This window comes from Leptopilina heterotoma, unplaced genomic scaffold (assembly GCF_015476425.1).
Source record: "Leptopilina heterotoma isolate Lh14 unplaced genomic scaffold, ASM1547642v1 Lhet_54, whole genome shotgun sequence".
Lineage (NCBI taxonomy): Eukaryota > Metazoa > Arthropoda > Insecta > Hymenoptera > Figitidae > Leptopilina > Leptopilina heterotoma.
In genome coordinates, this window is record NW_025111118.1 from 2510832 (window position 1) to 2525073 (window position 14242).

At 23.1% G+C, this 14242-nt stretch overlaps 1 protein-coding gene across 3 annotated transcripts in view; it reads left to right on the plus strand.

Annotated features, from left to right (window-relative positions):
• Positions 1 to 5923: 5923 nt before the first annotated feature.
• LOC122508344 (somatomedin-B and thrombospondin type-1 domain-containing protein-like) overlaps positions 5924 to 14242 on the plus strand; it is an 89575-nt gene continuing 81256 nt past the window's right edge. For 2 of the 3 annotated variants that reach the window (XR_006302218.1, XM_043621626.1), the window contains exons 1-2: positions 5964 to 6104; positions 6492 to 6742. Coding sequence is in view for 2 of the 3 variants with exons in the window: in XM_043621626.1 (XP_043477561.1) it covers positions 6070 to 6104; positions 6492 to 6742 (286 nt within the window). In the remaining variant the exon portion in view is untranslated. Of the gene's footprint in view, positions 6105 to 6491; positions 6743 to 14242 lie in introns of all 3 variants that reach the window. The other variant, XM_043621627.1, reaches the window with a different exon arrangement.

The following is a 14242-nucleotide window of genomic DNA, read 5'->3' on the forward strand; positions in this document are numbered from 1 at the left end:
TGACTTTGGACCTGCGCTGTGCCAAACACTCGACGAATATATGTGTTTGTGTTTTTATCTGCCACCAGGTTTTGTATTTATATATTTATACTCAATTGTCCTTTGTCTGCAAAATTTACAATATATATGCGTAATTTGATTTCAGATTAAATAAACAAATACCCCCCACGGTATTTGTTTATTAATTTTCCAATTTTAATTTTTTTTTACTAAAAGCAATCAATATTTGTCTGAACGAAAATTTAAATTTTAGTAAAAAAATAAAATAATTTTTATTTTTTCTTAAAGTTTTGTTTCTTGTCAAGTAATTATTTATTTCAATTTTCGTAATTAATGACAAATAAATTAATAACGAAAATAAATTACGTTTATAGAATTGTTAATTTTTATTTCACAAATTTTTAATTTTTCGTTTCAAATTTAATTTTTCATAAATTATTAATATTCAATTAAAGTATTTTATAGTTAAATAATTTAGAAATTAAAAATTTCCTGGTTAAAATAATCTCTTAATCAAAAAAAATAAGGGGAGGTACCTTATCATATTATTATATCAAATTTCCTTGTTTTTAGAAGGAAAATTCTTTTCAGACTACTTTTACTATCTCTTTTTATAGAATACGTGGCAAATTAATAATTTATTGCGCATTAGTTATTGTTAATAGCCGGAAAAATATTTGTCATTTCCGATAAACTTGGGAGTTAATCAAAAATGACAAATCAAATTCTAATTACAATTAGTATTGGAATTCTAATTATTGTATAATGTCAATTTCATAACAATCATAACCTAAATTACTATATTTAGTTTTATGCGAATTTTTCAGATAAAAATTCAATAAATCAGACAAATGCGCAATAAAGATAAGAAAATATTATTTATAAAATTGATAAAAGATAATAATTAAGTTTATTAATAAATGCTGGTTACGCTGGTTAACAGTATAATAATTAACATAAAATCGTTTACCATCAATCAAAATAAACGTCATTCGTATAATTATCGTAATTACGCAGATTATTATAATACTTTGATAAGATTTTTATTTTCCAGAATGGTCCAAAATATGGTACCAAATTCATTTTTCATTTTTTCAATTACCAAGTTACTAGAATTTTTAATCGAAATTATAATTATTTGTTTGTTTATTGTTTATTTTTACAACAGAAAACGTAATAAATTCTAACCTTTAATTTTAAATTTTCTAGAGAGGACAACTGCACATGCGCCAATTCGATTGACCAATGAGGAAATTGGAATTTTTTTCGCAACGATTTGATTTGTGGACAAGTTTACCTGTGAACTTGGAAACAGTTCAAAAAAGTACCGTTAGAGGGTTATTTTTCATTGATTTACATCCTATATTCTCATCCTAAAAGGTATATTCTCTTGACTTATATAACATATTTTATAAAAATTTTCCCTAATTTCGAATATATTTGTTCCGATACAAGAGTATTTTTATCCCGACAAATTTTTCATCGAATCTGATTCAATCCAAGATTTAGATTGATTTTTAGTGTTTAGTATTTAATCAAAAAGCCTTTTAATTCAAATTTAATTGTTCGCTTATAAGTAATTTGCGAAATTTATGATCAGTTATATGAAGAAATTATAACCTATATAGTAGTCGATTGTTTGGCTGTGTTGCGTCGCCATTTTGTTTTCGACCGGCCGGCAACGGCAGTAAACAATGAAAACATCCAACAATATCAGTGTTTCTTTTTCTTACTTTCACGGGTTTTGTTATCCTAAAAGGTATTTCTTTTGATTTTTCTACTTAATTTGTAAAAAGTTATTGAAATATTTAATGTATCCCCGAAAAGTTCGTCCCGGACTATTTGGCCATTGTTCTGAGTTTAGATTCGTTTTTTATTGAATAATTTCTCTGTATTCAAAATATCCTTTATTTTCAAATCTAATTGTTAAATTAGATCAATTATTTATGATCATTTATGAAGAAATCAGTCTGCAGAGGTATTATCGTTTTTCTCGCGTGTAACAGTCAGCTTGCAGGTGGTTGCCTACAATCAGGCGCTAACCAAAAATTCGCACAAAAAAGTTTTTTTTTTTTTTGACAGTTGCATTAAAATTTATTTTTATTCACTATCAAGTAATTTTGTTAATTAAAATTGACTAAATTTTAATTTACTAAATTCATTAAATTTTAATATACTCAATTTACTAATCGAGTAATTAATCAAAACGAATTACAAAAATGGCTTGAAGTCCGTAAAAGTCCGTTTTTTTGAAAAAAGGATGAAAAATTCGTAAATTGTACGATATAATTTGAAGAATTTTAGAGAAATTACAAATGATTGAAGAAATTCAATTATTTTCAATATTAATAAAATTCTTCGAAAAAATTAAATTATGTTAAAAAATTTTTAAAAATTCTCATCAAAATTTCAATTATTTTTAGAAATAATTAAATTCTTCTCCGAAATTCAATTATTTTAAAAAATTTTTCTCAATTGCAATATTGCAATTGAATTTTTCATTTTTGGTCCGTATTTTTAAATACTTTCACTGGTTCGAGCCCTGAATTTATTAATCGTGTTTTATTTGCAAAAACATAGAATTTCTAATTAATATTGGTTTTATGAAATACCTTAGAATTATCCTTATTAAGAATTAAATCATGAAAATAATTCGTTTTTCGAAATATAATTGCATTTTAGTTGTTGGAGTTGTAAAATATGATAAAATCAAAACTAATTTGAAATTGAAGGTACAGTGTCAAAGTTGTCGGAACTGAGTCGTATTCCATGAAACTTGGAGTGTTGACAAATACAATTAGTTTCTTGTTAATTAGAATGTTTAACCGGTAATTTCTCTATACTATGAGGGAGTAATTCAATTTGCTTTCTGTAGTCTATTAGAGCTGTCGCGGCTTATTTAGGGAATAACACTTCGCACCTCAGAGCACCAAAACCCTGTGCACTTTATCTTTATTCGTGTTAATTTCACATTTCCCATATATAGCAGAAATAATTATCAGAACAGTGTAATTAACATGTAAAACAAAAGAAATTTACTTTAGTAACTCGAAGAGATATTAAATTGGAACCGAATTTTTTTTTTGTACACAAAATTATTTTTCTATTTTTTCACATTCTAATTTTTATAGAAAGAAAAAAGAAATTAGAAAAAATAAATATATTAAATCCAAATCTGTCTGAATTTGCAAAAAAAAAAATATTGTTGATACAGTATTTTGTGCAAGGAAATCTCCTTTATAAGGCGTTTCACAATTATGCAAGTCATAAAGGCAGTTTTCACTAATTAAAGTCTTCTCGAGTCTTAATTAAATAGAGAGCTAAGAGAAGGGCATTAAAGTGGATATGGTCCTTGTAATTAAGAGTTGAATATTTCAGGTGACTTTTCAAATTAAACCTTAGAAATAATCATTGTTTCGTTGCTCTACAAATGACTACAAATTTCCAGAGGGAAGTGAATTTTACATTTCAATCTCAATTAAGATTTTAACACAGTTTTTTCGTTTTGTTTTCTATGCGAATAGAACGAAAATTGTTAAAAAATCAAAACGAGAATTTAAATCAGTAAAAAAAATGACACAAATTATTTTGTTTTAGTCAGGAAAAATATTTTCTTTTCTTTCATTCGTTGATCATAAAGGATTTAGAAAAAAAAATATTTTTCTATTTAATGTTTTATATATTTTTGCATAATTTTTTGATGAATAATGTGAAAAAGAAAAATTTGTATACAGTAAATATTTTGTTGTTTTTGTCAAGAGAAATAGTTTTTTTTTTTCTTTGAAATTGTTGTGTAAATTTCATCGACGTAAGAAAATAGCATTTTTCAGTTTTTATTGTACTTAAATATTTAACAAAAGCGAGGAAAAGTGCGTAAATAAAATTTAAATGCATAATAAAAATTGATTGACGTCTTATTAAAATCCAGCTGTACTTCCTGGAGTTTTCAGTGAAAACACTCTTGATGGGGTTAAAAGCTTTTTCTAATGAAGATGGAGAGCACTTTTGGTATTAATGCATCAAGTTTTATACTTGATTGATAAATGGGAGTAGTGTTTCTGAAATTAACAGAAAAAAAAGAGTTGACGCGCAAAATTTCTTAAATAATTTAACATTTTTATTTTAATTACAACCTAAATGCCCAAAAATTCCAATTTTAATTAAGTAATTTCTAAATTCAATCAATAAATAGATAATAAATTATTTATTAATTTTAATAGTTTATTTAAATAATACAATTTGAATTTCAGGGTTGCTACCGGTCAGAAAAATCAGGAAATTCAGGGAAACTAGAATAGAAATAAAATTCTTCGCAAAAATTCAATTATAAAAAAAAAAAAAAAAAAAATCTCGTCAAAATTTAAATTATCTTTAAATATAATAAAATTCTTCTCTAAAATTCAATTATGATCAAAACTAAAAAAAAATCGCGTCAAAATTTAAATTATCTTTAAAAATAATAAAATTCTTCTCCAAAATTCAATTATTTTTAAAAATTTTAATAAAATTCTTGGCAAAATTTCTTTTATCTTCAAAAATTTTCCTCAAATCAATGATTTTCAATATCAACTATTTTAATAAAATTTTTCAAAAAAACCAATTATTTAAAAAAAGTGTTGATAAATATTTAATTGAATAGAATTTCTGAATAATCGAAATTTTGTAAAATTGAATAGTAAACAAATGGATTTGAAAATTCTCAAGGAATTTTTACAAAAAGTATGAAAAATAATGGATAATTGAATTCTTTCGAAAAATTTTAATAATACTTTTGAAAATAATTACATTTTTCGAAAAACTTACATAAAATTGTATTAAAAATAATTAAAATCCTGTGAAGAATTTTATTGTTTATGAAAATAATTGAATTCTTACAACGAATTTGATTACTTTTCTAAATAATTCAAATCCTGTGAAGAATTTTATTATTTATGAAAATAATTGAATTCTTGCAACGAATTTTATTAAATATTTTTTTAATTATTGAAGTCCTGTAAAGAATTATGTTATTTATGAAAATAATTGAATTCTTGCAACTAATTTATTACTTTTTTTTAAATAATTGAAATCCTGTGAAGAATTTTATTATTTATGAAACTAATTCAATTCTTGCAACGTATTTTTTCAATTCAATTATTTTTAAAAAAAGTAATATTTTTTAAAAAATTTGAATTTTTAAAAAAATTCAATTATTTTCCTAAATAATGAAATTTTTTACATGATTTCAATTAATTTTAATACAATTTTTCGATTTCATGGCAAAAATTTTATTACTTGTAAAAATAATTGAATTCTTGAGAAGGATTTTATTAAAATTTTGGTAAATAATTTAGTTTTTTTGAAAAATTTTATGGAAATTTAAATTAATTAATTAAATTTAAAACATGAAGATGCTAATCGATATCTTCATGTTTTTAATAATATTCTTATATATGTTGTTGAATATCATAAAGGTTTGAATTTCTTTAAAGAAGAATTTATTGATGTTTTTGAATAATCTTACAATTAAAAAAAATCGTAAATAATAATAATTAATAGTAAATAGAGTAAATAGAATTAAATTATAGAATTAATTAATTAATGGAATTAAATTGAATAATTTAATTGAAATAGTTTAAAATTGAAATTTAACACAAGTTGATTAACATTTAGGTTAATAAAAATTAAGGAAATTTGAGTAGAGTTTCTCAAACAGTGTATAACTTATATTGTATTTGAGTGAGAGAGATCTATTTGAATATGAGGCGGTATTTATCTTGAATAGTAATCGAGTAATTAATCTTCCAGGATGCAGGAAGCTGAAGCGGGGGCGCATGCTCGTCCAGCGGTGAGCGTCGGTGACGACGTCGAATATGACGAGGAGGAGGACGACGACGATGAGGGTGGTTGAAAATGCACTCACCGGCCGCAGTCGTCTGCTGAAGGCAGTTGTTTGCGGTTCTTTTGGTCTCAGGTGGTGCGCCATAGCCGTCAAATTCGTGGTGGGGACGAGAAATTTTCTATGGGGAAGATTCAGCTCCTATCGTTCTCCATCTCCCGCCACATCACAGTTGCTTTACGTAAGCCTTCATGCACCACTCGAAAACAATAGATCAAGTCCAAAGGTGAATTAAAAAAAAACAAGAAAAACAAAAAAAAAACAATATAGAAAATATAAATTTGTATAAATATAAATTTGTATAAATATAAATCTATATAAATATAAATCTGTACAAATATAAATTTATATAAACACAAATTTGTATAAATATAAATTTGTATAAATATAAATTTATATGATTATAAATTTATACAAATATAAAATTATATAATGTATAAATTTATATAATTGTTAAATTAAGTATAAATTTCCACTAAAATGAGCAAAATTGAGAATAATTTAAAATAGTTAATTTACAGAAAATTGTTTTGATTGGTAGAGATTTAGTTTTCTTTTCCACCACCTGTCGGAGTTTGAAATGTTAATTTTGAAATTATTTTTTTTTGTTCAGGCCTTGCTGTATTATGGGTCTTTCAAATTGGATGATTATTGGAGTAATGATTGGATCATTTGTCGGCAATGTTTTTACTGGCAGTTGTAAGGAGGCTGCACTCTGCTGTTCTGGACGAGATTCCGCGTGTGTCGTGCAGAAGACATCGCCGAATGCTATTATACAGACGTTGTCGGACAAACCGTGTTATTGTGACCACGCGTGCCTCAAATTAGGGGATTGCTGTCACGACTTTAAGGATGCTTGCGGAGGTTAGTTTATTATTTTTCCTAAATATTTTAATTACATCCTATAATCTTCTTCTTCTTCTTCTTCTTCTATCTTTTATATTAATAATCGTTGTATTCCGGTAATCTGTTCGCAGTTTGAAGTTTGTTGTTAATTACTTTTTCTTTCCTTACTTTTTTAATAATTTTTCGTTTTAAAAGTTTTTAATTTTAAAATTAGTGTATTGAAAACCATTGAATTCTTGCGAAGAGTTTTATTAAAATTTTCTGTAAATTTTCTAATTAAATTCTTTTGAACAATTTCTTTGAATATTTTGAAAATAATGGAGTTCTTTTGATAATTTCTAAATAATTTTTTTATTAAATATTTCTCTGAATTAGTTACTTTTAATATTTTATTAAAATTTTATTCAAAATCCTTAAATTCTTGCGAAGAGTTTTATTAAAATTTTTGAAAGATCTAATTAAATTCTTTTAAAGAATTTTTTTAAAATAATGGTGTTACTTTAATGATTTCTAAAATTTTTTTAAAATTAAAATTCTCCTATGAATCAATTATTTTTAATATTTTATTAAAATTGCATTGCAAATAATTGAATTTGTAGCGAAGAAGTTTAAATATTTGAATTTCCAGCGAAGAATTTTATTATTAACGAACACAATATAATTTTTTTAAATAATGTAGTTTCTTTAATAATTTTAATTAATAAAAATCTTCAAAGTACTTGAATTTTATAAAGAATTTCTTTCAAGTTTTTTAAATAATTGTGTTTGTTAATAATTATAATTAAAAAATTTAATTATTGAATTCTATTCAAATTTTTAGAAAATAAATAAATTCTTTTCAGAAGTTTTTTAACATTTTTTAAAATAATTTAATTCATTGAAGGAATCTTACTAAATTATTAAAAATAATTGAATTTTTTAGAAGAATAGATATACTTTTAGAGGTTTTGAAAATAATTGAATTCTTTCAAAAAATTTCTTTAATTTTTTGAATATAAACGATTCTGTTATTAATTACATATAATTAATAATTTTATTCTTAAATGTTATTAAAATTATTGATGGAATATTAAATTTTTCCAAACAAATTTATTAGAGTTTTTGTAAATAATGTAATGTTTTTAGTAGTTTTAATTGAAAACTTTGAAAATAATTGAATTAAACAAACAATATTTTTCAACTTCTTAAAATAATCTTATTTGTCAATAATTATAATTAAAAATTTGATTGCTGAATTTAATTAAGATTGTATTGAAAATAATTGAATTCCTGAGAAGAATTTTATTATTTATAAAAATAATTGAATTCTCGCGAAGAAATTTACTATTTATAAAAATATTTAAATTGTTTCGAACAATTTATTAAAATTTTAGAAAATGCATTGAAAATAATTGAATTGAATTGAAAAAATTTGCAGGAGCAAAGAAGTTTACTATTTATTAAAATAATTGAATTCTTCCAAACAATGTTATTATTTGGGAAAATAATTGAATTCTCGCGAAGAAATATTTAAATGGATTGAATTTTTTTAATTCTAATTTTTGAAATTTATATTTTTTTAAATTTTGAATTCAATTTGTTATTAAAATATTTTTTCTAATTAAAATCAGTTTGATAGGTTATAAATATTTTTTCTAATTAAATTCAGTTGGTAGAATTTAAATATTTTTTAACATTTAAATTCAATTTGATGTAATTCAAATATTTCTTATATAATATTTAAATTCACTTTGATAGAAACCTGAGAGATTGGGAGAATATAACTTAGTGGATCAATTTTCATGCGGTAGAAATTGTTAAAAAATTTTTTCTTCAAAAAAACATTCGTTATATTGAGGTTTCAATTGTATTTTCTCGAGCTCGGAGAGCAGTTTGCCTAGTTTACTTACAAGCAATTACAATTTGACCGATATCTTTACCTCCGGTTTATTTCAGCATCTATTTTAATCCCTGTCTTTCAAGTTTAAAGACCTCACAATAATTGTTCTACTTTGTAGCTTCCCTCTTATCTTCCACTTGCGACAATCAAGTTCCAATGTTCGTTTTAATAGAACAAGATTCTATTATAGTTTTATTTCCCGCTTTTTGCTCATCGCGCTGCGAGAAAGTTTGAAAAGTGTTTTCGCGTGCTTGTGAAAATTAAATTTTAAATGTCACTCTAAATTAGATTAATTTCAATTAAAAAACATTTTTAATGAGATGTTCTTTTTTTGGGAATTAAATAATTATTGAAATGAATTTTTATATATAATTTAATATTAATTAACTTTTTTAACGTAAGGGAATATTTATTAAATTTATTAAATTTAATACTAATTAAGTAACGTAGGAATTTTTTTTAGAGAATATGAAATTTTTTTAGAGCGGAACAAAAGGAGGGAATTCACAAGATATTCGAATAAAATTTTGTTAACGTTTTTTTTATCTATTATTTTTCCTATTTGGAGAAGAAATTCCATTCTTTTGTTCACAGCTCGCAAAAGTTTTTTCTCTTTTATCAAAAACTTTGAGAACTTTTCTATTTTGAAAGTTTATACTTACACTCCTATACGACTTGAAATAGTTTCGATAATAAATGTGGAAATGGCAAAGAGTAAAATATAACGGAACAAAGAATTCTTTCTCTCTAATTTTTTATCATTTGAATTATAAATCTTAATCCTATTATAAATATTTCTCTTACATTTTTATTAATAATTAAAAGTTTTTATTCTTTTCAAATTTTTCTTTAAATGGAAAATTTATTTTCTGTTTTTCTAATTCTTTTTCATTTCTGGTTTAACTTTATAAGGGTTTTTTATTTTAGAATAGATTTCAATATTTTATCTCTCTCAAATAATTGAGTAGCTTTCATTCACATTAGTTTTCTCTTAAATTTTTTGCAAATTTTTTCGTTTTATGAGGCACAATTGTAATTTTTTATTTATTAATTTTCTTTTTAGGAAAAAAAATTTAGAAATATATTCTCGTGTGAAACGATAGTATATTTCTATTTTTTACCGATCATAATTTTCGAATGGATGATAGAAAGTTGCGAGAAATTGGAATCTTCATGGTTCTATGAGTTTTTGGAGTGATACATTACACCTGAGGGCTATAGCTATAAAAACCTTTTGATCTCAACGGCAAATTGGAATCAGTAAACGGCCCTATAAAAATTTGCATGCAATGCTTCTTATATACGGGAAAAGGTGGAAGTTTCTTGGAAAGTACGAGAAACTTTTTTCTTTTTTTACTATTTACTTTTATGCTTCACACGTCAATATAAATATTAAAAATACATTGTTTTTTTTACCCCTTCAAACGGGGAATCAATAATTTTTTCCAACAATAGAAAATAATAATAATTAATAATTCAAATTTTTGTTCAAAACACTAAAAAATTTCAATTTTGGAAAAATTACAAATAATTGCAGAAATTCAATTATTTTCAAGAGTGATAAAATTCTTCTCATAAAATTCAATTATCTTTCAAATTTAAAAAAAATTCTCGTTTAAATCCCAGTTATCTTTATGAATAACAAAATTCTTCCCCAAAGTTCAATTATTTTCAAATAAATGTCAAACATTTAATTATTTTCATAAATAATAAAAATTTAAATTAGAAAATTTTTAAATTCTATTATTTTTAAAGTTGCTAATTTTATTTTAAAAAAAGGCAGTAAGAAGTTAACCGCGCGCTTTTGCAGTCGAATTGTTCCTAGTAAATAATTAAAATAAAAAGATTATAAAAATTTTATAAGGATCAATTTAAATATTAAATATGTCATTTATTTTTAATATTGTCAATTGTTAATATTAAAAAAAAAGAAAAATTAGAAAAAAATTTTTCTAATTGAAATTGAGAATAATTTAATTAATTTTTGGACTATTTTTGAAAATTTTAGACGTAGGAAAAGAGAAGATCCTCTTTTGCTAATGAAGATGAGTGTTTTATTTTATATGCGGATTCACTAAAAACCTTTTCGTCGAATTCGCGGTTCGTTAACCGTTGTTGTCTCAAATTGCGAAAATGTCGAGGTGTTGATACAGAGGGCAAGCTATGAGAATAATGAACGTCGCGGGTCAAACGTGCGGTCCACACAAAGCGAGAGGTTTCACCCAAACGCCCACAGCTCACACAATCACTCTCCCCTTTCCATTTTCCTTTAAATACACATATATACATATACAGACACTATATGCATGCACGCACTTCTCTCTGACATTTCAAATTCGCAACGTGAATACAATAGTATTCCCTCGAATGAAACACACAAGTTTGCAGAGATATTAAAAAGAGAGAAAAAAAATTTTTTTCTTCCCAATTTTATTATATATTCAAGTATACAATTGTTGAATAGAAAAAAAAAAAAATCTTTAATTGTTTGATTCAGACAAAAATTTATTCATATATTCTTTCTTTCGATTGAAAAATTTATAAATATTTTTTTAAATGAGTATTTAGTTTTTATTGAAAATTTGTTTGAATTGATAAAAAATAATGTATTTGGTTATTTTAACTCTTGGTAATTTTTTTTTGGTATATTTTGTTTGTTTTTTCAAAAGAATTTTCTTTTGTTTTGAGTTTTTTAACGCGCAGGATAAATTTAATTTAAATAAATTTAAACAATGAAAATTATTATTTAATTTTTTGAAGATTATATAACAGAAATTAATTAAATAAAATTATTTCGAGAAATTTTATAAAAATGTTACAAAAAGTAATTGAATTCTACGACGAAATTTATAATTTGTGGAAATAATTGAATTCTTGTGAAGAATTTTATTACAATTTTTGAAAATAATTGAATTATTTCGAAGAATTTTATTAAAATTTCTGAAAATAATAATTGTTTCGAAGAATTTTATAAAATTTTTTGAAAATAAAATAAATTCTTTTGAAGAATTTTATTAAAACTGTATTGAAAATAATTGAATTCCTTGAAAGTATGTTATTATTTACAAAAAAAAATAATTTAAATATCGCGAAGAATTTTATTATTTATAAAAAAAATAATTTAATTCTTGTGAAGAATTCTATTATTTACACAAAATTAATTTAATTTTTGCGAAGATTTTTATTATATATATAAAAAAATAATTTAATTATTGCAAAGAATTTTATAAACATTTTTGAATTCTTTTAAAGTATTGTATAAAAATCTTTGAAAATAATTGAATTTCAACGAAGCATTTTATCAAAAATTTTAAAATTAATTAAATGTCAATGAAAGATTTTATTAAAATTTTTTAAAATGATTGACTCCTTTCGAAGAATTTAATAAAAATTTTAAAAAATAAATAGAATTTATTCCAGAAATTTAATTAAAATTTTTGATAGTAATTGAGTTCCTTGACCAAATTTTGTTATTTTTGAAAATAATTAATGAACTGAAGTTTACAACGTCAAATCTGACGATTTTCCAAATTGAAAATCGTCAATTTTGACGTTGTAAACTTTAGTTTATTAAATATGTAATTAAAAATTTTTTCAATAATTTTAATAGAGTTTCGAAAATAATTAAATTCTATTGAAGAATTATTTAAAATTTTTTAAAAATAATGCAGCTTTTTTAATAATGTTAATTTAAATTTTGAAAGTAATTGATTTTTACGATGAATTTCTTTCAAGATTTTGAAATAATCGTGTTTGTTAATATTGACATTAAAAATTTTATTATTAAATTTTATTAAAATTTTTTATAAATAATTTGAAGTCTTTCTAGAATTTTATTAAAATTTTTGAAAATATGAGTTATTAAATATTAATTCTTTCGAGAAATTTTATTTACGAAAGTTAATTGAATTCTTCTGCAGAAATTTATTAAAATGTTTGAAATTTCATTGTTTTTAAAAATTTTATAACAATTTTTGGAAATTAAATTCTTTTGAGGATTTTTATTAAAATTTTATTCAAAAGAATTAAATTCCTGCGAAGTATTTTAGTAATTTTTGAAAGTAATTAAATTATTTTGAAGAATTTTATTACAAGTTTTGAAAATAATTGAATATCTATAAAGAATTTTATCAACATTTTTAAAAATAATTGAATTTCAACAAATAATTTTATTAAAAATGTATTGAAAATAATTGAAAATATTAATTTGTTAAATGAATTGTTTGAATTTCGAATTCGAAATTATTCAAAAATTGAAGTTTATATTTGAAAATATGTTATTATAAAATAAAGTTTTGGGTCAAAAGAAATTATTTTTGTTCCAAAAATCCTTAAAATTTAATTGTTTAGATGTTTTTAGATTTTTTTTCCAAATGCATATTTTTATTCCAAGATATGAAAAATGAATAACATACCAAAATAACTGGTTTTACTCTGAATATAACAGACTTTCATTTAAACAAGTGTGATTTCAAGTTTCTTGTACCAAAAGAATTTTTTTCTTTTTTTAGCGTATTTTCTATCGCTGAAGGGTCTTCAAAGGAAAACCAGGGAAAAGGTGTCGGTAAAAGTAGATGTTCTTTTTACATGCCAAACACACATTTTCTAGGATTTTCTGTTTACTTAAACCTTTATAAACGATTGAAGTTCGCCTACACATTTAATTTCAGTTTAACATTCAAAGAATTGAAGGGGATTTTCAAAAATTGACTGTGAATTTGTTTTCTATTCACTATTCTATACTGCGGTGAATTTTTATTTCTGATTTTTGCTCTTTTTAAGATTTCTTGTTTCTAAGGTATATGGAAAAAGAGAAACAAGTTTATTTCCGAGTTGTGTAATTTGAAAAAAAAGAAACATTCTCGTTTGCTGGCAAAAATATTTTTTTGGACGAATAAAGTTTCACGAGATGGAATATAGTTTTTGGTTGATGAAAATTTTGTGTAGCGGAATTAAAATCCACTTTCTATTTAAACATTCTAAAAAGAAGTTCTGAATATAAAATTAGAAATTCTTATAAACTTTATTTAAGGAGAGTCTTAAGGTGCAACTGTATAAGCTCTATAATCTTATAAAATCCTTCGTGGCTTCTTTATTTGAAATATTAATAATTCTTGGTATAATCAGTGAAAGTTTTGTGATCCTTTTTGAATATTTGTCAGTTTTCAAGTTTATTGTTTTAAAAAACAGTCGAAAATTTGATTTCAAAAATAAAAGGAAAAGAAATTTTTTTCTAATTTTGTTGAAAGAAAAATTAAAAGTTTTCTTTTTCGGTTTATACCGAAATTTATCTATTCTATTGATAGGTTTATTTCGCGTAATTTTATTTTCTCTGCGAGGAAAACCACATAGCAGCGAGAGTGTATCTTCCATCTGATTTTAGTGGTTTCAAGAGGTTTTCCTATACTTTTGTTTCTAACCATTTCTCTTCGTAATTTACGACTACTTCGAAATATTCTCCTTGATTCGTTTGGTTGAAAAAAACAGGTTTTGCCACAGTTCGATTCATTTGTCTTCAAAGTTTCAGATTTTATTCTTTAACACGTTCTTCTATTTTTTTTTTTGTGTTTCAAATAATTTCTCAGCTTTTTTGAAATCTGTTGATGAAAAGAAAAACTTGTTTAAAAAAGAAATGAATT